At 45.4% G+C, this 23,701-nt stretch overlaps 5 protein-coding genes across 5 annotated transcripts; 3 read left to right on the top strand and 2 right to left on the bottom strand.

Annotated features, from left to right (window-relative positions):
* Positions 1-1,040: 1,040 nt before the first annotated feature.
* On the top strand, positions 1,041-2,747 carry F5891DRAFT_1196359 (uncharacterized protein; the record flags this gene model as incomplete). Its single annotated transcript, XM_041368278.1, has 8 exons — positions 1,041-1,142; positions 1,196-1,222; positions 1,290-1,373; positions 1,423-1,933; positions 1,984-2,048; positions 2,103-2,306; positions 2,361-2,492; positions 2,562-2,747. The coding sequence occupies 8 exons, from the start codon at positions 1,041-1,043 to the stop codon at positions 2,745-2,747; spliced, it is 1,311 nt and encodes a 436-aa protein (XP_041219084.1).
* A 1,446-nt stretch (positions 2,748-4,193) lies between these two features.
* On the top strand, positions 4,194-6,662 carry F5891DRAFT_1258869 (ribonucleoside-diphosphate reductase; the record flags this gene model as incomplete). Its single annotated transcript, XM_041370108.1, has 8 exons — positions 4,194-4,348; positions 4,403-4,534; positions 4,585-4,624; positions 4,669-4,786; positions 4,833-5,103; positions 5,154-5,377; positions 5,427-6,018; positions 6,068-6,662. The coding sequence occupies 8 exons, from the start codon at positions 4,194-4,196 to the stop codon at positions 6,660-6,662; spliced, it is 2,127 nt and encodes a 708-aa protein (XP_041219085.1).
* Positions 6,663-7,393: 731 nt separating this feature from the next.
* On the bottom strand, positions 7,394-7,858 carry F5891DRAFT_985855 (uncharacterized protein; the record flags this gene model as incomplete). Its single annotated transcript, XM_041377660.1, has 3 exons — positions 7,394-7,618; positions 7,667-7,729; positions 7,787-7,858. The coding sequence occupies 3 exons, from the start codon at positions 7,856-7,858 to the stop codon at positions 7,394-7,396; spliced, it is 360 nt and encodes a 119-aa protein (XP_041219086.1).
* A 492-nt stretch (positions 7,859-8,350) lies between these two features.
* F5891DRAFT_1196361 (uncharacterized protein) lies at positions 8,351-11,653 on the bottom strand (the record flags this gene model as incomplete). The annotated part of the gene is made up of 7 exons (XM_041368279.1): positions 8,351-8,880; positions 8,965-9,872; positions 9,922-10,007; positions 10,059-10,197; positions 10,247-10,389; positions 10,446-10,619; positions 11,582-11,653. 7 exons carry the CDS (start codon positions 11,651-11,653, stop codon positions 8,351-8,353), a joined length of 2,052 nt encoding a protein of 683 aa, XP_041219087.1.
* A 9,221-nt stretch (positions 11,654-20,874) lies between these two features.
* Positions 20,875-22,121, top strand: F5891DRAFT_985857 (uncharacterized protein; the record flags this gene model as incomplete). Its single annotated transcript, XM_041377661.1, has 4 exons — positions 20,875-21,320; positions 21,370-21,384; positions 21,442-21,482; positions 21,562-22,121. The coding sequence occupies 4 exons, from the start codon at positions 20,875-20,877 to the stop codon at positions 22,119-22,121; spliced, it is 1,062 nt and encodes a 353-aa protein (XP_041219088.1).
* Positions 22,122-23,701: the final 1,580 nt, after the last annotated feature.

A 23,701-nucleotide genomic window follows, 5' to 3' on the forward strand; every position in this document is an offset into this window, starting at 1 on the left:
TCTTCCTTGACGGATTCTTCAGGCGAGGGCGTGACTGGCGATATCAGTTGTCTAGGCGCGCGCGCGAAGAGTGCTGGATCTGGTCGCGGAGGTTCTGATATATTGCGCGAACGACCGCGCGTGTGTTGAATGAATAAGGGTCCTGGTATAATGGATTCTACCGCTCTGTCGAATGCGGCGATGGCTTCTTCTCTGGCTATGCGGCGACTGTTGGGTCTGAGGCGCCGACCTTCTATCTCAGAAGTGTCCCTCGCGGTGGGCTCCAGTTGTAGATGAGGAATCTTGACTATACGTGAAAACACTTAAAACAAAAGGGGTGCTCAACAGCAAGACCGGGATACGAGACAACGACTCGACCCAAAGGACAACCACTGAGAGAAGTTCCTCGAAATAAAGTGGAGGGAAACTCTGTGAGCTAGGCGGGCGCTAATAGGCGCGAGAAGATAACGCGCGCGAAGGCGCGCGTGCGCGAGGCGAAGGCGCGCGTGATGCGCGCGTGAGCGGGAGGTCCGAGAATGCGCGCGCGCGAAGCGAAGGCGCGCCTAAAGCGTTAGAGGCAAGATCTTACTGAGGAGTGAGTGCAAAGGTGGAGGATTGACAGGAGGATATGATCAGATAACAAGTGGGGAGGTGATCTATTCACTTTCCAGTACACAAAGATAAGGGAAAAGTAAGTACCAGAACCAAAGGAAACCCTTCTGTATTTAAGAATGGAGAAGGCGCGCTTCCGAGCGCGCTCCTGAACCGAGTAACCATATCAAATCTAACTATAACTAAGTTTAAATAAACTTTCCATAAGTAGCGCGGATGTCGGACCGAAGATTTTATTAGTTCAATGGATAAGATAGAAATAACGCACCAGCGAATCAGTAAGGACATGGGACGGATGGACGGACGATAGCGCGAAGACCTATGGGGAGGCGCGCGAACGCGCGCGTGCGTAGGTAAGGCGCGCCTAAGTGCGCGCGAGTTCGGATAAGGCACGCGCGAGTTCGCGCGAGACTGGTCCTTAGGAGTAGAGCTGTAACATATAGGAATGTATGGTTAAAGGCCGGATATTCGTCATTGAGACGTGCGAGTCTCTACAGCGGCTTGATGCGCATGCAACTGTGCAAGCCGCCAATTTAAAGGCCGTCTATGTGGTATGTCAGTGTTTGAAGTTACCGAATTCTTATTCAATTCCTCGCTTGTACAGGACTCAGATCAGTATCCCACTGTTTCGGTAAGGGTTATTCTTGGGCTGCCGAGTATCTGTAGTGTTTGATAACACCTCACTCAAATGATTCCAGCATACTTCTTTGATTGTGCCGACCGGGTGGAAACAAGTGGCTGTCTACACAGATCAGGACCTCGTCACTCGTAAGGTGTTTCAGGTATGTATGCAACATTCAAGATGAACATGGTCGTGATTTTTGGTAAAAGGTCGATCCAACGAGCACACTCTTCTCATCAAATCATAGCTCCAGTGCCAGTGTATTTGAAGAAAACGAGCTGTTCATGTCCACCATGAGTTCTCTTAGCGAAGGACATTGGATGTCAGACGTGAATTCCTTGGTGCTTGACGCTCCCTCTAATCCAGCGGCATCTGCGTCTGGCAACATCCCGGACCGAACCACTTTCCTTGACTCGGAGGTGATCCCTAGTACCATTGCCGCAACGAATAACACTCTTTCTCCGACTCATTACCAGCAGGGTGCAGTATATGTGTCGTGCAGTCCGCAAATCTTCACAAAGGGTATTACATATGACCACGATTTTCTGCAAAAGCACTTTTGCAATGCTTATGTCACGATCAGCGACGCCAAAATTTTGGCTAAAAATTATCTCTGCTCCCGCCCTCATGTTCCTATTGGCCAATTCAAGACGTACTGTACGCAGGCCATCGTCGAGATGTTGACTGTTGCTGCCAGCGTCGGTCAAGCAGTAGAGCTAGGTGGGCATGACCTGACTGATGTTTGCCTCAACATGCTTATGTTATAGCAGGGTTTCGCTGTAGTAAAACCGGTCACACCAAACAACTGAATCTTCAGATTGATGCCGTCTCTCTTGTACGTTTTTAATTTGGTTTATGTAGCCTGAATGACACTCACATGCACCTGCAGGTATCCAATGAACGGAAAGCATTCATGAAGTCTATAAAAACTTTTGCGATCTCCTTCGTCGACTACCCAGACAGAGAGCGTTTGGGCGGATATAATATCCAGAACATCGATGTGACAACAACTGAATACATCAAGATGCTCACCGGCTTGACAAGTGCGAACAGTGTTGTCACTTCGATCGCATTTACATGTGACAATCAAGGGGTATTGTTTCCTGTTTCGAAAGCGACTAATTATTGATTTTGGATATTCAATTAGAGGCCATACTGTCGGTGGATTATCATTGTGTTACTCACACATCGTCTGTTGCGACCCATTCAAAACCGTAGTGATTCGTTGCTTGATCTGTTCCTGGATGATTACCATACCTTTCTGGAACACCTTCTCTCTGTCATTTGCGCAATGATAGGTCACATTCACTGATTTATGCTCTTCAAAACACGAAACTTATTTTTATAGTTGGTGATGGTGCTCAGAACCCGCTTCCCTGGTGAAGTTCCGAACAATTTTGCCAAGGAGGCGTTCATGGACGAGGAGGCTCGACAACTGGCCCTCTTCAGGTCATTCCGTAACAGTGGGGTCCCACAAGCCATTGAACTGAACACCTGGCTCACAACACCCAATGGCTGGCGTCATGACCTGTGAGTGTTTTTTTTAGGCTCGCCAGTCTAACTCCATGATCTGGACAGCCAACACAGGCTTGTATTAGGGAACAGCCTGAGAGGTCCGCACTGAACTTTTGGAAGGGTTTCACATGTACAGTACAAGTCATAGTATCACAGTCACAGTGCACCAGTACAGCCGTCATGTAAATATATGCCAATCATGATACTGTTAGTTCCTTTCCACTATGAAATCATAATGTCTGGCCCAGACTCACATAGTAAATCCGTTGAGAAAAGTAAGTTTTGTGGGCACCGTGGAGTATCGGAAGACCATCGGAAGATTTCGGATCATCGCAGCAAACCTTGATAACAATCTGCTCCATTGTGTCTCAATCATCCTCAACAGGCTGCACACACTGCAGCAGTCCATACTCTGGTGCTTATTTAATTTCAGTGTTCTAGAGGCTGCTAGGCAAGATCTCAGCCCTCGACATAAAATATAAATGAACAACATAGTGCATTCTAGATAGTCTCAAAAAGATCATCCAAGATGGCTGACCACCACCGTGACAACAGTCTGTCATCTAAAAAAGTCTGTAGCATTCCTCCATGTCCTTTAGAGTCAGCACATCTAAACTTCTCTTTTTTTAGCGAAGCTAGGTTGTTGGATGTCAATCCCAATCACTCTGGTCCTTCCTATCTCGCAGTCTCTCAGAGGTTGCCTGGATTGCCCTGAAGTGGCAGAATCTTGTTCCTCATCTTGCTTGCAATGTGAAAATTTATCACGGTTTTCATCATGGACGGACGTCTGCATTACTTTGTCCTGCTGGCCTGACCTGGTGTTATCAGTGTGTGGGATCTTGTTTGTTTACTTGGTGTACACAGTACTGATGACATGCACAAAGCCAGGCTACCCGTCTCATGTGCCATCCTTGTTGATTCCGTATTGCTTGATCCGTGGAAGTAGGTTTCTTACAGTAGACTTCACTCGTGAGTCAATTGGTTCTCAGGCTCTATGTCAGCGGCTCTTTACAGACACCAACACAGCTTCTACGCGGCGCAAACTCAAGGACCTTACTATCTACGACGTGAGCTCCAATTCGCAGAAGACCATGGGCGCAGGGTTTGATGGTGTGGTCAACAGCCTTGAAGCAAACCCAGTTCGTCGCGGGTAATGTACATATTATGGTAGAGTATGGTTCCAGCGACCTCGTGATGTTGTTCAGCGGTGGAAGCACAGGCCCCGTCTCGTATAAAAGGACACTGTCCTCATCAACATCTAATAACTTAGACGACCTACAATGAACTACCCCCCGCAATTAGCAATGCAACCTAGTTCAACTTGACTAGGTTACAATCAATTCTCCCAATGACCCACCTCCTCCAGCATGTCCTTTGGAATGCCCATGACCACCAATCCCGGCATCTCCCAAATGAACGGTGCAAACATGCCCATGAATCCCCCGTCATTCTAGTATTCTAGGCAATGCCTTTCTCGCCCTGCTTGTCTCCCACAAAGACAGCAAATGTGCCTGCCACCGCATTCGCCAAAATCCCTCTCCCCCATCCAGATTATCCTTCCCTGTTGGCTCAGAGGGAAGTACCAGAAAACCACCTTATAGCTATGAACAACGTTCTGAAGTGCAGAACCCCGTACACAACCCTGCCAACCCCTTCCAGATGACCGTGCTTCAGCTTTGAACAGCTTCTGACATCAGAGTGGACACAGGTACTTAGGGTGGGCGTTGGGAGTATCCTCGTAGATTGTCTGATGGATTCCACGACGATTGAGCGGACTGCTGTTGATAAGCGTACCAACGAAGAGATGTAAGTTTGCCTGTCTCTTGTATGTTGCATCAGTTGAAAATTCTCTGCAGTAAAGAGAATCAACCAGTGTTCTACCATGCGTATGAATATGTGCGCGGGCAGAAACTCGGTGTTATTCGGTTAAAACAGTTCAGAACGCATCGCAAAAGATGGCTTGCGCGAAACGCTTCACCCGTGTCATCTGCCCATGCTCATCAAGCCCAGGCCTTGGCTCAACCATGACCGAGGTGGATATCTCTACAATTGATGTGAGTATACCCGCCAGCCTTTATCAACGGCTCACTAACATTGGTGCCAGTGATATCTACACTTTCATTATTTTCGAGTGATAGCTCGTACATTGCTGGAACAAATGGCTACTCGAATGGCATTGTTCCTATGCTTCGCGCATATGATGCCACAGCACGCTATGTTGATCAAGGTGGCAACAAGCGGCCGGGAGCTTTCGCGATCTACCTTGAACCATGGCACCCTGACATCTTCGATTTCCTCGACCTGAGCAAGAACCATGGTAAAGAGGAGTCGCGCGCCCGTGACTTGTTCTACGCACTGTGGATTCGTGACCTGTTGTATGTGTTCGACTGTAATCCCCCTAGCCACCCTAACTCTCCCTTATCAGCATGAAACACGTCGAATCCAATGAAAATTGGTCGCTGTTCTGCCCAAACGAAGTGCCTGGTCTTCACGAGGTTCATGGCGAGGAATTTGAGGCTCTATATGAGACGTACGAGATAGAGGGACACGCACAGACGGTCATTCCAGCTCAAAAGTTGTGGTATGCTATCCTTGAAGCTCAGATTGAGACTGGTGGTCCTTTCATGGTGTACAAAGATTCCGCTAACCGTACATCAAATGACTTTGTGGCACTTTCCTTGCTCACAATCATCCGTAGGCAAATTGAACCAAAAGAACTTGGGCACCATCAAGTTGTCCAACTTGTGTACTGAAATAATAGAGTACTCGTCGCCGGAGGAAACCGCCATTTGTAACCTTGCCTCTCTTGCTCTCCCTACTTTCATCTCAAACGGCAAGTATGATTTCCAAAAGCTTCATGATGTTGCGAAGGTCGTCACCTGCAACCTGAATCGCATCATCGATGTTAACATGCGCCACCGTCCCATTGGTCTTGGTGTCCAGGGTCTCGCAGATGCTTTCATGATTCTCCGTCTACCATTTGACTCACCGGAGGCAAGGCAACTCAATTTTCAGATCTTTGAGACCATCTATCACGCTGGACTCGAGGCCAGCTGTGAGGAAGCTGAAATAGATGGGCCATACGAGACTTTCAGGGGTAGTCCTGCCGATCTCGGTCAACTGCAGTATGATCTCTGGGGTGTCACTCCCTCTGACCTTTGTGATTGGACCAGTCTCAAGGAAAAGATCGCACAAACTGGATTGCGGAATTCATTGTTGGTTGCACCCATGCTGACTGCATCAACTAGTCAAATTTTCGGTTTCAATGAATGTTTCGAACCCTACACCAGGTACGTTTGACTTCCTTGTCACGTTGTGCAAGCTGACGCGTTCGATTAGTAATATCTACACTCGTCATGTCCTTGCTGGTGAATTCCAGGTTGTATGTCCCTGGTTGCTCAGGGACCTTGTCGATCGTGGGCTCTGGAATGACGACATGAAGAACATGATCATTGCTCATAATGGCTCTGTCGCCAACATCCCCAGCATACCAAATTATATTAAAGCCATTTACAAAACCATTTGGGAGATCTCACAGAAGAAGGTTATCGACCTCGCTGCTGACCATGGAGCGTTCATTTGTCAGAGTCAGAGTTTGAACATCCACTTGCAGTCGCCTACTGTAGGCCAACTGACTAGTATGCACTTCTATGGCTGGAAGAAGGGCCTCAAGACTGGGATGTACTATTTGCGTACTCGTCCGGCAGCGCAAGCCGTTCAGTTCACTATTGACCAGAGCGTGCTCAAAGCAGCCAAGGTGCAACAGGGCGAATCCGGCAAGGCTGCCACTGGCATTCCTACCCCTTCTGCATCTCCATCCCCTCTTCGCCGAGTTCCTCCACCATCTAATTCGAATGACAATGGTGTTGCACTGAGTTTGTCAGGCCCCCACTGCCATGATCGCAGTCTCGACCAGACGACCCCAGTTCTGTGAGTCTTTTTCGTCACTGCAAAGACGACGTATGGCGGTCCTCATTGCAAATACAATTTCTTTCCATTTTCTCACATGCGACATTTTTAGCATATGGCTCTTCGGGCTGCCGTGTCTTCCCTTCAGCGATACAAAGCTCTTAGGACTCGACGTTCTCGGTAGTGATGTGCACGGCCCGGCTTCAAGCCATGGGCCGGCCCAAGCCAGGGGCGAGCTGAGCTCGGCCAAAGTCATGGCCTGACCACGGCCTAGGCCCTGGCTTGTGTTGAAAAGCCGGAGCCGGCGGCTTTATGTACTACACAGTACAGACTATCGAGAAGACTTTGCGAAGGCACCGTTTCACGCACAGAAAGGTATGAGGATTGTGAATTTTATGCTACTTGCCTCATTTCCATACACGGCCAGGATGTGAGGCTGTTTGCTTCCACGCCTCCAGCACCGTTACAACAAGAACGCGCCCGCGCTCGAATCTGACTATCTATCCTACACGAGTGCGTGTATATTGTTGGTTTTCCATCCTTCGAACGTCCGTCTCATGTTACTTTAGTGTTCGAAGCGTCCCTTTTCATCACAATCCTGATATTTTACATTGACATAAAAGGTATCCATGCTTACAGTACTGATACGTCGTTCTTGTTCCACCTTGGAAAAAAATTCTAACGATCGGGACGGTCCATACAGACAGTGACGTTCTCTGATCCCACCAGCTGGTACGTGTATGGAACGCACCCATTTCACTGATTCCTCCTGATATCCAACAGCTTCCTCATTTCGTTCAACTCCCGCCATGCACTATCCAAGCACCTCATATACTCTTCCAACTTGTGCTCCCTTCGTAACAGAATCAAGTTCAACCAACACTTTTGTTCTTCTGTCGTGTTGATCGGCTCATGTGGCAGCGCCGTACGGTGGTGAGCAACACGGTATTGGGCGATTTGCGTCGTGGCATTCCAGATTGCCTACCTTTCGTTTAGTCTGTGACGGTTGGATTCAATATTTTTACTTACAATTGCCGAGTCAGTGATGATCAGTGGCCCTGGTATCGTTGTAAGATCAGGGAACATAAGTAGCTAGTAGTTTGGTGGGATCAGACTTGTCTGTTCACAACACGTTACAGATCTACTTACAGATTGCACGGATTGATCATTTTGTCCTTGAATGCTGAACCGATCGTTCTGCAGTTGAATGTTTTGGTCCATGGACTCAATGTCGGTAGTAGCGATCTCTCAGATTATTTTGATAAGTAGTTGAAGAGTTTGGCATACTAGTTTGCATGTGTCCTACTAGCATTTACGTAACGGCGCCTGCACGCCATAGCGTAGTCAGCCAATTAAAACTTGTTTTATCGTTTATCCTGTCACACCATTCTGCTAAAGTTTGTATATTATTTTGTCATATAATGACCGTACTGAGGAGTTAATACACATTTCTGTCGGAGTTGTGACCTTCTTATAATACCTTATCCTGTCATGCCATTCTGCTAAAGTTTGTATATTATCTTGTCTTATGACGACCGCACTGAGGAGGTAATGCACATTTCTGTCAGAGTTGTGACCTTCTTACAATACCTTATCCTGTCACACTACTTTGCTCACACCTGTACATTATTATATATTATCATATAACCGCACACAATGTGATAAAATTCTGGTCTAATTTTGTCAATCCTATCTACAAAAACAATGCTCTCCTCAATTTCCTGATGTAAGATACTCCCACGACACGGAGCATTGAAAGCCCTCTAAAAGCTGTTGGGATTGGATGTAGCACCCTTGACTTATGTATATGTCTGCACAGTGGATAACACAATCAGCTACCATTTCGTGGTTGCCGGTGGCGAGATAGAGTGCCCTAGCAGCTTTGAGAATCTTCATTGAGTCTGTGAGCTGGGAGAGAGTGAAGTAGAGCCAGCTGAGATGCCACAAGCAGTCTGCTTTGAGCTCATACGTGGAGGAGTTCTTGACGACATCCAAAATAGTGGGGGTTAGGGTAGTTGGGTGAGGAAGATGACACCTCAAGCAAGCCAAAAATTTTGAGCAAGTGCGAGAAGTCTCTTCAGGGATATGGGCGAGGTCGAAAGCAATGACACACTCAATGTTGAAGTGATCCGAGATAATGACATTAGCATGACCGTCTTGTTCTTCCGAACACTGCTGGACAGTGCCATAGTAGAAGGTGCGTATTTCTTGCAAACGTGTGGGGTCAGGTACTGGCAACAAATCTTGCACATAATGTCAAATGGGTGCGAGTACCTTGATGAAGTTGTCTTGATGATAAACAAGAGATTGCATGCATAGAACATCACATATAGTGTTGATTTCTTGGAGCGATGGCAACAAATCGCCAGCCAGGTTGTCATTAAGACCCTGGGGCAAGAAGGCGATTATGGCTAAAGTACGACAACCATCCTCGCCAAGACCCTGGATGGATGGCGAGTTGAGTGATAGCTGCATGGTGTCTGACAAGCTTTGCAGCTTTCCCTTGCCGGGGTTGAGCACGGCGCTGTGCCGATCATTCCATCTCTTCAGTAGTATGGCTGGAGACAAGTCATTTTGCCGCGCAGTGTGTGCGAGCAAATTAATGGAAAGAGGGTGAAAATCCAACTCCCTGAGTAGGTCCTTTATTTCTTCCTTGGCATCGCTGCAACGGGTGCAAGGATAAGTTTGAAAGAACACTCTTTCCACAGAACTCAAGTCCAATGGCGGAATGTCCATCATTCTCCATAATACATCTGTTGCATTCCTTCGACTGCGTGACGTGAGGATCAGGATGACGCCACGGATGTCTGCAATCTTCGCAATTGCTGGTGGTATTTTTTCGAGCGCTGACAATGCACTGGCCTCTTCGAAGGTCTCGGCATTATTGAGGACGACAAGGGCACTAGCGGAATGAAGAAAGGTGGATATCGAGCGCAAAGGATCAGCACCGGTGATCTCTATACCAAGGGCTCCCGCGAAATGAGTCATGAAAGTTTCAAATGTGATAGTCGAAGGATCTAGATCATCATAAGCCACAAAGAAGCGCCGATCAGCAAATTTTTCGATGATAAGTGGCTCGTGAAGGATGGCTTTGGTGAGGGAACTCTTTCCCATGCCTCCCAGACCAATCAATGCAATGTGTTCACCATTGACAACGAGGGTCGTCAACTCCGCCACGAGATCATCACGGCCATAAAACATGGAAGGTCGTGATGGAGGCTCGATTGAGTGATACCTGACTGCATTTAGAGGATATCCACAACCCTCAGAAAATAACAACTTACTTTAGAACATTGGCACTAGTTGTATTGCTGTCGAGTCCCAAAGTAAGCCTTTCCACCTTCATGGCAATGCCAGCAATCGCTTCAGTCTTGAGATGTCATTCAGCAGTAGAAGTTCGGGTCGAGTCACAGAGACGTACATTGAAGAGTTTGAGGGCACTGCCTATGTCCTTTTCCCAACTAGCAATCTGGTCGCGATCAATCGTGGCAGAGAAGAACCTCTTCAACAATCCTTGCTCCTTCCTTGAGACCACCTTATTATTGATATCGTTAACTGACCTGCTTAGCATTGTTAGTTTCTAACGACAGTAGAATTGGGTTTGCTTACGAATTAAGTGTCAATAAAGCATGGACCAAATATCTTGGCAGATTGTCGTTGGTAGTGTCTTTGGTCACCCTCTTGAGGATTTCCCCGATGGTCTTACATTTATTGACTATTGCCCGGAAATCAGATTTGTTCTTGATCACCGACTATATGGACGTGAGGATGTTTTAACCTCATTTTCAAGAGAGTGACACCGATGCACCTGCACAACCATCAGGATATTGGCGACTGTTCTGAGTATACCTTTCGCCAGGTCACTAGGTACGACAGTTTGTACAGCGTTGATGCCTGCTATAGTGACATTCAGCAGTTGGCTCATATTTTTGGCCTGGGACTCCTGAATTTGAGAAGAGGGCTGTTTAGTATGTGGGTTGTTCTATCACAATGTTAGATCAAACAGTGACGCCTAAAGACGTTCCTTCTTGCCTTTGGTTTTTTGGATATTCTTAACTTTGTGCTTTTGGATAGCATCATCTCAGTCTGAAGTTCTGTGGTAGATCCTGGACCGTATTCCATTAGGTCTCAGTCGATTAGTGAGTGAACGTCGCTGCCTGCCTTGACTTGGATGCAAGCCACTTGTGTCGACGGTGAGAAACTGCACAGCATAAATGCATAGCATCCCAGGCCCCGGCACCTGATAGTACCCTAGGCAGGGAACCCTAAGCAGTAACTCTCTATTGGTTGATTAGTGATCATGCTTGCGCTGAGTTTTCGAAATTGCATGACCATGCTAGTACTGGTCGCATCCAAAACTACCTGCATGTGATCAAACAAAATATTCTTGACTGATCGTCTTGTTGTCTTGACATACTGGGGTATCAAAGTTCCGTACATGAAGGACACATTCTTTGCATGCACCTTCAGGGCCGCCCGAGTCGATGATATTTTCGAAGCATACTCCGATGATTATATAATCATCAACCAAGCAATTTGCCAAATCTACATCTATATGATAGAAAAGGAAGCTCTCTCCAACGTCGAAATCATTTTGAAGACATCTTGGCCACATCCATGTGCCAATCCAATGCAGTATGCATAGTACTTTCCAAATATGGTAAACAATAATTTATTTTCTCATGATATCGGGCACTGCCAACCTTTTTGCAAAATAGCTGTAACATTGTCTTTGTTCCCTCTGCTGTACTGCATCACGAAATACAACTCGTTATCATTGTGCTGCTTTGTTTAGGGTCACCAATGCATCCTCCCATGGCACATGCTGCCACTCCAATGTAAGCAGGGTTATTCTCATCACTACTTATCTTCCTCACAGACTCACAGTTGCCTCCCCCCAAATCCCAAACACCAAGCTACTGCCATACTTCACATCATCTTCACCTTGTTGAAGTTCCATTGCACGGTGTCTCCAAACAACGTCCAGCCTGTGTGTATTCTGGCAGCACCAGACATGCTGATGGGGCTTGCGCTGGTTACCGAGGAAAAATTCAATGTCACTTTAAGGCATCCCATCCTACACTGGTGGGAGGTCTGTTTAGGGACAAAATCATTGATTTGACCCTCACGTCGTGCTCATCTTGGCAGTATGGGAGCGGATGTTAGACAGGAAAAGGGGGTACAATCACTGATGCTGGTGCTGGCTAACCTACAGAACGGTCGTCCTCAGGGCCTCAACTTTTATCAATGCTACAACTGCACATATTACAGTGACCTATTTCCATATAATACGAGGGAACAGACGTGCATAATATCCCATATGATACGGGCCAGCGGACCATGGGCCCATGATAAAAATATCCTCGACTATGATGGATGGGCCGGGAGGCAAATTATTCCCGATGGAGGCGGGTGGGCCCATGCAGGGGATATATAGAGTAGATGAGTGGGCCGATGTACATGAATATTAGGTAGACGGGTGGGCCGAGGTAGTTGGATATTATGCAGATGGGTGTATTAAGGTAGATGTGTATGAGATAGATGGGTAGGTACTTGTTATCACATTCACGGGTGGGCCCAGACACATATTAAATTAGATGGGTGGGCCGAGGGTATTATACAATATTGTATTATACGGGTGGACCCAGACGCATATTAATTAGACCGGTGGGCCGAGGGTGTTGTATGGGATGTTGTATTAGACCGGTGGGCCGAGGGTGGTATAAAATATAGATGGGTGGGCCCATGTGTATCATAATTGTAAACACGATGGAGCTGAGGTAGTTGTACATCAACCAAATCAGAGGAGGTAATAAAATCAAAGTTACCAAGTTCCTGGAGCAGCAGGTGATCTCCTGACATGGCCTTTGATGGTGCACAGGTTGTCTTGCAAAATTTGGAATCCGGGGTGCGAAGCTTGTGTTACCCTATGAGAAGCCAAGTTCCGATTACCAACCTTTGGGTCAACCATACTCAGAGGAGGTAATAAATCAAAGTTCCCGAGTTCCCGGAGCAGCAGGTGATCTCCTGACATGGCCTTTGATGGTGCACAGGTTGTCTTGCAGAATTTGGAATCCAGGGTGTGAAGCTTGTGTTGCCCTATGAGATGCCAAGTTCCGACCACCCAAATTTGGGTCAACCGTACCGACTTCCAAGTTCCGGGACCCGGGAGTCGACAAATGAATATCTGATAACCAGCACACTTCCAATCAGGTAGTATTTCATTGAGCAATGAATCATCCAAGGGGTCTCTTATCAGACTCGGTAGTCAATATAGGCAAATGATAATGAAAACATGAAAGTTGTTATTATGCTATTTTTCAAACCCGAGACCCTGAAACCCATTGTTCAACATGTCCATTTTTCACTCACTGCACAAATCACCAAGTTTCGAGTGCCAAAGCGTGAAACTTGAAACCCAGTGTGCAACATGTCCATTTTTCATGTACATTACACAATTCATTGAGTTCCAAGTGCCGAGGGCCGAAACCCGAACCCTGAGACCCGAAAATATGTACACAACATGTCCATTTTTCACTCATTGCACAAATCACCGAGTTTTGAGTGCTGAAACCCAAAACTTGAAACCCGGCGTGCAACATGTTGATTTTTCATTTACATCACACAAATCATTGAGTTCCGAGGTCCGAGGTCAGAGACCTGAACCCCGAACCCCAAAAATATGTGCACAACATGTCCATTTTTTACTTGTTGCACAAATCACCGAGTTTTGAGTGCTGAAACCTGAAACTCAAAACCCGGCATGCAACATGTCCATTTTTCATTTATATTACACAAATCATCAAGTTCCGAGGGCCGAGGGCCGAAACCCGAACCCCGAGACCCGAAAATATGTATGCAACATTTCAATTTTTCACTTGTTGCACAAATCACTGAGTTTCAAGTGCCAAAACCCGAAACTCAAAACCGGGTGTGCAATATGTCCATTGTTCAATTATATTACACAAGTCATTAAGTTCCGAGTTCCAAGGGCCGAAACCCGAACCCCGAGACCCGAAAATATGTACACAACATGTCCATTTTTCACTCATTGCACAAATCACTGAGTTTTGAGTGCTGAAACCCGAAACTCGAAACCCAGCATGCAACATGTTGATTTTTCATTTACGTCACACAAATCATTGAGTTCCGAGGTCCGAGGTCCAAGACCCAAACCCCGAACCCCGAAAATATGTGCACAACATGTCCATTTTTTACTTGTTGCACAAATCACTGAGTTTCAAGTGCCAAAACCCAAAACTCGAAACCCGGCATGCAACATGTCCATTGTTCAATTATATTACACAAGTCATTGAGTTCCGAGCTCCGAGGGCCGAAACCCGAACCCCGAACCCCGAAAATATGTACACAACATGTCCATTTTTCACTCATTGCACAAATCACCGAGTTTTGAGTGCTGAAACCCGAAACTTGAAACTTGGCATGCAACATGTTGATTTTTCATTTACATTACACAAATCATCGAGTTCCAAGTGCCAAGGGCCGAGACCCGAAGCCCAAGACCCGAAAATATGTATGCAACATTTCCATTTTTCACTTGTTGCACAAATCACCGAGTTTCAAGTGCTGAAACCTGAAACTCAAAACCGGGTGTGCAACATGTCCATTGTTCAATTATATTACACAAGTCATTGAGTTCCGAGTTCCAAGGGCTGAAACCCGAACCCCAAGACCCGAAAATATGTGCACAACATGTCCATTTTTCACTCACTGTACAAATCACTGAGTTTTGAGTGCTGAAACCCGAAACTCGAAACCCGGCATGCAACATGTTGATTTTTCATTTACATTACTCAAATCATCGAGTTCCGAGTGCCGAAGGCCAAGGCCCAAAGCCCGAAACCCAACATCATGTACACAACATGTCCATTTTTCACTCATTTCACAAATCACCAAGTGTCGAGTGTCAAAACCTGAAACCCGGTACTTCAAATGGACACAAATTGTATTTGTATGTATTATCCATTGGTGTAGGGCTCAAATAACCTGGGAATTGGTACTTGGCACTCAGTGATCGGTGGTCAGTGGTTGGTACTTGGGACTCGGTACTCGGTACTCGGTACTCGGTACTCGGTACTCGGTACTCGGTACTCGGTTCTCGGGACTCGGTACTCGGTACTTGGGACTCGGGACTCGGGACTTGGGACTCGGGACTTGGGACTTGGGACTCGGGACTTGGGACTCGGGACTCGGGACTCGGTACTTGGTACTTGGTCCTCGGCACTCGGTGATTGGTGGTCAGTGGTTGGTACTCAAGACTCGGTAGTTTCTCCCTGATACCCACCAAAAAACCCACACCCACAAGGTGGGTGTGGGTATATCATGGGGTATGGGTGGGGGTAGTGCTACTCATACCCCGGGGTTCACCCACACTATTCCCTATCGGTACTCGGTACTCAGCACTCGGTGATTGGTGGTCAGTGGTTGGTACTCGAGACTCGGTAATCAATATAGGCAAATGATAATGAAAAATGACAGTTGTAGTCCATGTCAAGGTGAGTGATTTGGTAGTCTTTCCTTGTCATTCAGCAAAACATCAGCAATAATGAAAAAATGAAAGTTGTTATTATGCTTAACTTCCTTACCAAAGGTTGTAGTCCAAGTCCAGGTGAGTGTAGTGGTAGTCTTTTCTTGTCAATTGGTTATCTTGTTACTCATTACGCAGTACTTGGTACATGGTAATTGGTACTCAGTATTTAGTTTTGATACTCGGTATCTGGGAATCAGTAGTCAGCTTAATCAAGGTTGTAGTCCGAGTCTAGGTGAGTTTATTTGTAGTCTTTTCTCGTCCATTGGTTACCATGTGACCAAGATATAAGCTAAAGAAATCCAAAACATCAATAATGACAAATGAAATACATGTGTGCAGTAAGTGAGTCTAAAGATAAAGAATGAATATTAATAGCGAGACTTGCACATTATGTCGAGATATCCAACATGACAAGCCTGTGATGTGATCAGAGACCTGGAATAACACCCATATACATCCATTATAATAGCTTAAAAGCTTAGAAATATTCATGAAGGATTGATGTAATGATAGGCAAAATGATGTGTGGAGAGTGACAGTAGACATCTTTTATACAAAGTCACATTTATATATGATTCAGGCCAAAAATATCATTACAAATATGTAGGATAGATTGTAAACTACCTAAGGAACCCATACTGCCTACTGCCCTGAGGGTAGGGGGTGGGTAGAAGGGATATAGTGAAAATATGAGTTGACCCAGCATTAAAGTCCTACCACTGCTCAACTAACCATTTTCGATGCTTTGGGTCTTTGAAGTTTCCCACACTCAATTTCTTACCCATTTCACTTCCTCAGTACTCAATTCTTGGTTGATTTGTCTGTAAATTTATGTCTATGATACTTAAGATATTTGAAATGTACCCCAGGTTTCTGATTATGAAGATTCAATGTTTTGAAGGCATGGGCCCCTTATCAGGCAAAATGGCAAGTATGCACACTAGCTCACAAACTCCAGCCTATTGTGAGCTGATCTTGGTCATAAGAAGCAAGAATATAAGCTATGCTCATTATATATTAAAAGGTTGGATCATGGATGCAAGGGAAAGATACTGAAAATTGTGAAAAAATATCACAAGTGCAATTGTCTATGCTTTGTTCCTGGAGAAGGATCCCGTGTGTCCTGGGCTGGTTATATGATATATCTACTCCGAATATGCTCAGGAATAGACTCCCTACAGTCCTTGAGGTCCAGCTTTACAGGGAAAAACCCCCAGCGGGTGAACCACCAGAAGAGGGGGAGGTACACTATACAATAAAGGATTACCCTATGGTCCTCAGCTCCTGATACATTGTTTCTAATGTTGAATAGATGATTGAGATATAATTCCAAAGTCTGTTCACCTAGAAATGAACACATAGGAACATATTTTGTATTTTTATGTATATATGCAATATCCATTTAAGCACCAAGTCTCAACTACCGATTACCAAGTCACAACACTTGATAGTTGATAGTCAGTATTTGAGCTCCAAGTGCCAATATTGCCTACCAATATCTCAGTCAAATGATAACCAAACCAAGACCCAAGTTCCAAACCTGACTACCAAATACCAAATATCAGTACTCGGGACTCGGGACTATTGGCTGGAGTACCCAACTATTGATTCCCAGGTACCGAGAATTAGAACCAAGTACCAAGTACCTGACTACTGATTCTCGGGTACCAAGTATCAGAACCAAGTACCAAGTACCCGACTACTGATTTGAAGTACCGGGTTTCGGGTTTCGGCACTCGACACTTGGTGATTTGTGCAATGAGTAGATGGGCATGTGGCATACATGTTTTTGGGCTTCGGGTTTTAGGATTCTGCCCTTGGCACTCAATGATCTGTGTAATGTAAATGAACAATGAACATGTTGCACACCGGGTTTCGAGTTTCGGGTTTCGGCACTTGAAACTCGGTGATTTGTGCAACAAGTGAAAAATGGAAATGTTGCATACATATTTTCAGGTCTCGGGGTTCGGGTTTCGGCCCTCGGCACTCGGAACTCAATGAATTGTGTAATGTACATGAAAAATGGACATGTTGCACACTGGGTTTCAAGTTTCACGCTTTGGCACTCGAAACTTGGTGATTTGTGCAGTGAGTGAAAAATGGACATGTTGTGTACATATTTTCAGGTCTCAGGCTTTGGGTCTCAGCCCTCGGCACTCGGAACTCGATGATTTGTGTGATATAAATGAAAAATCAACATGTTGCACACTGGGTTTCAAGTTTCATGCTTTGGCAGAACTCGAAGTTGTTGATTTAGATATCACCCGAAACCTGAACACCTGAATGTCAAATTTTCAGTGCTGAACCCCCAACCCTGACTGCCGGGTGCTGAGTCCCGAAGTCCGGAACTCAGGATTTGACATTTGAGATGAACAAAATTTTTCAGACATGTTTGAATTAATCTACGTATATCTATAAACATTTCACTAACCCCTGAACCCTGAAAGATATTTTTGTTGTCTTACATACCAAATTCCGAGTTCCGAGTTCCGGGACCCCCGGACCCCCGAAACCCGGCAGTCCACAATTTCGGAGTTCGGGGGTTGGTAAAATGTGTATGGATATATGAAGGGTTGGTTTAAACATTTTAAAAGATGTCTCATATCAAATGTCAAGTCCCAAGTTTCGATTTCCGGGTTTCAAGAGTGCTGAGTCCCGAAGCCCGGAGTCCTGAAACCCGGAAATCAAAACTCGGGACTTGACATTTGATATGAGACATCTTTCAGAAATGTTTCAATCAACCTTTCATATATCCATACACATTTTACCAACCCCTGAACCCCGAAATTGTGGACTGCCAGGTCTCGGGGTTCGGGGGTCCCAGAACTCGGAACTTGGGAAATTTGGGGAGATCAATAAAATTTGATTTACCCATGTTTAAAATATATTTTTGTTCTACATACCGAGTTCCGAGTTCCGGACCCCCGAACCCCGAGACCCGGCAGTCTCGGGTTTCGGGGTTCGGGGTTCCCGGCACTCGGAACTTGGGGAGATTTGGGGAGATCAATAAAATTTGATTTACAATTGAGTTGATTGGCAAACACATTGACTTACCCATGTTTGAAATATATTTTTGTTTACACATACTGAGTTCCGAGTTCCGGGTTCCGGACCTCCGAACCCTGAAACCCGAGACCCGGCAGTCCACAATTCTGGGGTTCAGGGGTTGGTAAAATGTGTATGAATATATGAAAGGTTGAATGAAACATTTTTGAAAGATGTCTCATATCAAATGTCAAATCCCGAGTTTCAACTTCCGGATTTCGGGAGTGCCGAGTCCCGAAACCTGGAGTCTTGAAACCCGAAATTCGAAACTTGGGACTTAACATTTGATATGAGACATCTTTCAAAAATGTTTCATTCAACCTTTCATATATTCATGCACATTTTACCAATCCCTGAACCCCAGAATTGTGGACTGCTGGGTCTCGTGTTTTGGGGTTTTGGGGTCCAGAACTCAGAACTCGGTATGTGTAAACAAAAATATATTTCAAACATGGGTAAGTCAATGTGTTTGTCAATCAATTCAATTGTGAATCAAATTGTATTGATCTCCCCAAATTTTCCCAAGTTCCGAGTTCCGGACACCCGACACCCGACACCCAGCAGTCTTGGGTATCGGGTGTCCAGAACTCGGAACTTGGGGGAAATTTGGGGAGATCAATACAATTTAATTTACAATCGAGTTAATTGACAACACATTGACTTAATCATGTTTGCAATATATTTTTGTTTAGACATACCGAGTTCCAAGTTCCGGACACCCGATACCCGAGACCCGAGACTGCCGGGTTTCGGGTGTCGGGTGTCCTGAACTCGGAACTTGGGAAAATTTGGGGAGATCAATACAATTTGATTCACAGTCAAGTTGATTGACAAACACATTGACTTAACTATGTTTGCAATATATTTTTGTTTAGACATACCGAGTTCCGGACACCCGATACCCGAGACCCGGCAGTCTCGGGGTTCGGGGGTCCGGAACTCGGAACTCGGAACTCGGTATGTCTAAACAAAAATATATTGCAAACATAGCTAAGTCAATGTGTTTGTCAATCAACTTGATTGTGAATCAAATTGTATTGATCTCCCCAAACTTTCCCAAGTTCTGAGTTCCGGACACCCGACACCCGACACCCGGCAGTCTCGGGTATCGGGTGTCCGGAACTTGGAACTCGGTATGTCTAAACAAAAATATATTGCAAACATGGGTAAGTCAATGTGTTGTCAGTCAACTCGATTGTAAATTAAATTGTATTGATCTCCCCAAATTCTCCCAAGTTCCGAGTTCCGGACACCCGATACCTGAGACCCGGCAGTCTCGGGTTTCGGGGTTCGGGGGTTGGTACATCTCGGTTTGGGGTTTGGCACTGAAAATTTGACATATATATTTTTGTGAGTGTTGTGCTTCTGGTGTCCATGCTTAGAAATAGGATTTGTTGCACACCAGGGTTCAGGTGTGGGGTTTTTCCACTTCAGTCCTGGATTATTGGTCAATGCCACACATGATCGATTCATGTTTTTGTGCTTAGGGGTTTAGATTTGGTGGTTGATGGTAGGTATATGCACTCATAGTGTACATGTATCCTATGTGTTTGATTCACTGGTGGCTACATCAGCTGTATGTCTTGATGGAACATATCTAGGCTCACCCATATATGTAATACACCCCCGTCGGCCCGCCCATCTACGTATTATCCCCCACGTCAGCCAACCCATCTATGTAATACATCCTATGTTGGCCCACCCGTCTATATAATACATCCTACATCGGCCCACCCATCTATATAATTATACCCCACCTCGGCCCACCGGTCTATTTGATATCCCTTTCGTCGGCCCACCTGTATATGTAATACACCCTATGTCAGCCCACCCATCTATGTAATATTTCCCTACCTCGGCCCACCCATATATGTAATACACCCACGTCGGCCCGCCCGTCTATATAACAATATTTGCCTTACATCTCTCTTCAGCCCAGCTGTCTATAATATCCTACTCTACATATTACCCAGATGGGCCCACCCATCTCCATGAATGATCATATTCCCCCGGCCCATCCGTCAACATTAAGGATATATATATCATTGGCATACATGGGCCCACCCGTCTCCATCGGAAATAATATGTGTCCCGGCCCATCCGTCATCATCGAGAATATACACAACATGGGCCCATGATCAGCTGGCCCGTCTCATACGGGATATTATGGAGGTCGGGTGGCCCGTATAATACGGAATTTGTCACTGAAGGGGCTCACAACTGTCAGCAGCCCCCTACCACAGCGTGGCTTGCAGAAGTCAGAGTCATGAATAAATACCTCGTATATTTTTGCACTCTTTTGAGTGATGGCGTGGTGCTTTACTTCCAACAATATAATTATTCCTATCCCTAATTTTATGTGCCTCTTTGGCCCGTTCTGGAATCAACTATTTTAACTGTGCCTTGACCATCCTCCAGCAATGTTGGCTGCCAGTGAAAGGCAGGATTGAAGTTTATCAGGCTCAGCCTCCAACACATCCGACTGATCCCAAGCCAGCTTGATCACATATCCAAGTCTCTTTGAAATATATTTATTGTGTTATGAGCTAACTGAATAGGCACAAATTACGTAAGTTGTCCCATGCTGCACCATACCCCCGAGACAACTTCTTTTGTCAGCCTGTATTCCTGGCCAACCATAATGGTTTCAAGTGGCAAATTGTCCTCCATTGCTCACTCCAGAGTGACTCATTCTTCATCCAAATCTCGAGCTAGAAAGAAAATTAAACTTGGATTGAAATCCAGAGGCACTCATTCCAACTCCAACACAAAAATTGGTTCACAAGGCTTATGGCCATCTTCCAAAGATGTTGATGTTTCAACACGTTCTGTGGAAATGTGGCTCAATCTACAGCTAGTAGAGATAAAGCAGTCTGTTCAATCAATAATCAGCCTCATGGTCCCTTCAATCCCAGGTCAGAGTGTGTGCACACTCAGAGACCTGGTCAATGCAACCCTGGCTGCAATCAACTCGTGCGCTCTCCTCAAGTTGGTCCAATATGACTTAGAGTTGGTACTCTCCCATGGGACTACCACCATAAGGAAGGGGCAGTACAGTTTCTACACAGTCAACTCAACTGTTGATGAGTAGGTACATGTAATTGTGCCTGCTGATAAGAACCTAATTGCACTACAGGTGGCCAGCACTAATGTATGTTTTCTCTCGACTGACATCTAATGTCCTAACCAACCACTCTCTGCATCTCAGAAAGCATCGCCCCCCAAGGAACAGTCTGAGGAGAGCTGCAGGTACTCAACTGCCATCGCTAGCGCTGACCAGTTGGCCTTGATGTTGAATGACTTCCAACACAAAAACCCAAATTGCAAGAAAGATTGGAAGTCCCTATGGGACACAATGCAGATGTCACAGGCACCAAGGAACACCTACGAGCTGTTTCGAAGGTCAATCTGGCCCATGTACAACATGATAAGTGTTGCTGTACCCTCCTACCCTTCATTCACTCAGTGCTGCAGGCTGGTGTGGAGGAAGGCCAGTGTAAAATGAACCAGTTTGTCGCAACCCTCACTAAGTACGACAGTATGACAGATCTGTTGGCAAGAACACCCCAGTTGTTCATGGAGGAGAAGATCAAGAGTATAGATAAATACATAAAAGCCAGTCCAAAGGCTCAAATTGGTGGAAATAAAATGACTAGGGGCTTTCATGTTGGGCTTCATGAGTTTTTGTTCATCACCTATAGCAGATCTGACTACTCTACAGAGATGTTCCTGAAAAGCGCCACAGCACATGTACCCTTGCATGACAATGTGGACAGCCTGGACGACAGCAGCCTGAAGGACGACAGCCTGGAGGATGACCTGGAGGATGACGCCTTCGAGCAATGGAAGGGCATTGCGCACAATACAGGCACACATGATGAGCGCTAGCCTTTGGGTTTGTCACAAGTATGTAAATGAAAGAGGTTGACATTAAGCCCAAATGTCTGGACGGTGGCATTTCAACCTATATATCCTCATCCACACTACATCTGTCTACATATTATAAGGACAGAGTGATTTCCAATATAGTGTTGACATTATGTGTGTGCTCTACTTGAGCCCCTTTGGGGCACCACCAGGCATCAACAATGCCATTGACTCCCTTTCAAACGGCTTAGTGTGAAATGTGTGAGCGTGAGTCTTGGACTCATCCATAAAGAGATGGTATCGAGAGGTCGTGTGAGTACATAGTAACAGGTCCATTTCCAGTAGTGGAATGGAGGTAGCAGAAAGAAACATGTTGAAGATGTTTTGACCACTCAGAGACATACTTGTACGGAGTTAGAATAGTTGTTGATAGATTTATTAGTATGATGTCGACGCATGAGATCACAGTGAAAGTGATGTGATGTGCGACAAAAAGGGCAATGAGAGTGATGCAAATGGTGCAAACAATGTGCAGCACAACACGAACGATGTGAGAATCATGAATGATGCAAATGATGCAAAAATGATGCGAGGACAATGCACAATGCGATGAAGACGATGCAATACAACACATCTTGGTCGGAAATCTCAGAGCTTGTCATTTTTCGTATTATGTAAATATAGAATTATCACATTCCACCCAATCTCATCATGTTGGGTTTTCACTGGGCTCAGTACTGATCTGAACCTCGATGAATCTGCCATGAAGACTGCCAATGCAGACCGGACTTTCGAGAGAACAAAGACAAAAAGACAACGGAGAACATAGTGTACAGGCCCAATGATCTCTTATTGTAATTCATGGTAGAAAATGTCCAAAGGTGAACAGATCGTAACACATTTTGACATCTAAATGTATTATGTAATAGTGAAGAAATGTTAATGTGTGGATACAATAAAGTGAGTATTACAATGCGATGGATGGTGATAGTAAATCTGGGAGTGGAAGTGGGGGCAAAAATGAGCAAGCAAGAGTAGTGTGCAAAACGAGTGAGTGGGTCATACTATGGTCTGGAGGTTGAACAAATTATGAGGAAACAGGCAACGCTAGCTGCTGCTTAGCTGGACGTTCAAACTCTGCGATTTCCTCTGAAGGTTGACTAACTTGAACGTTTGGAAGCTCCTAATGTAAACTTTTGTGTAGATTTGAATGAAGACTTTGAGATAATTAATTGGACTGAATTCTCTATTCGAAATAATACTACAGTATATATATGAAGGTACGCTAAATGTAAGTACCCGGTCCGTGTATATGTAAACACAGACTTGTCTATGGTCCACGAGTCAATGACAAATCTTGTCTGTCTTGGACATTACCAGTTATTAGTCATTCCCTACATTACTCATCCTTCTATGTATTACTAAGCCTTTTACTCCTGTGCTCGTACCATCATCATGTACGGCTGAGTCCAACACTCCCCCTCAAGCACAGCTTACTCCTATTGTTTCTTTCAATTCTCGAAAATGTGGTACCAGCAGCACCTTTGAAAATGCGTCCAGAATATTCTGGTCCGACAGTTCGTATTGGAGTTGGAGGATAT

This window comes from Suillus fuscotomentosus (assembly GCF_016647785.1).
Source record: "Suillus fuscotomentosus strain FC203 chromosome Unknown F5891scaffold_98, whole genome shotgun sequence".
NCBI classification, from domain to species: domain Eukaryota; kingdom Fungi; phylum Basidiomycota; class Agaricomycetes; order Boletales; family Suillaceae; genus Suillus; species Suillus fuscotomentosus.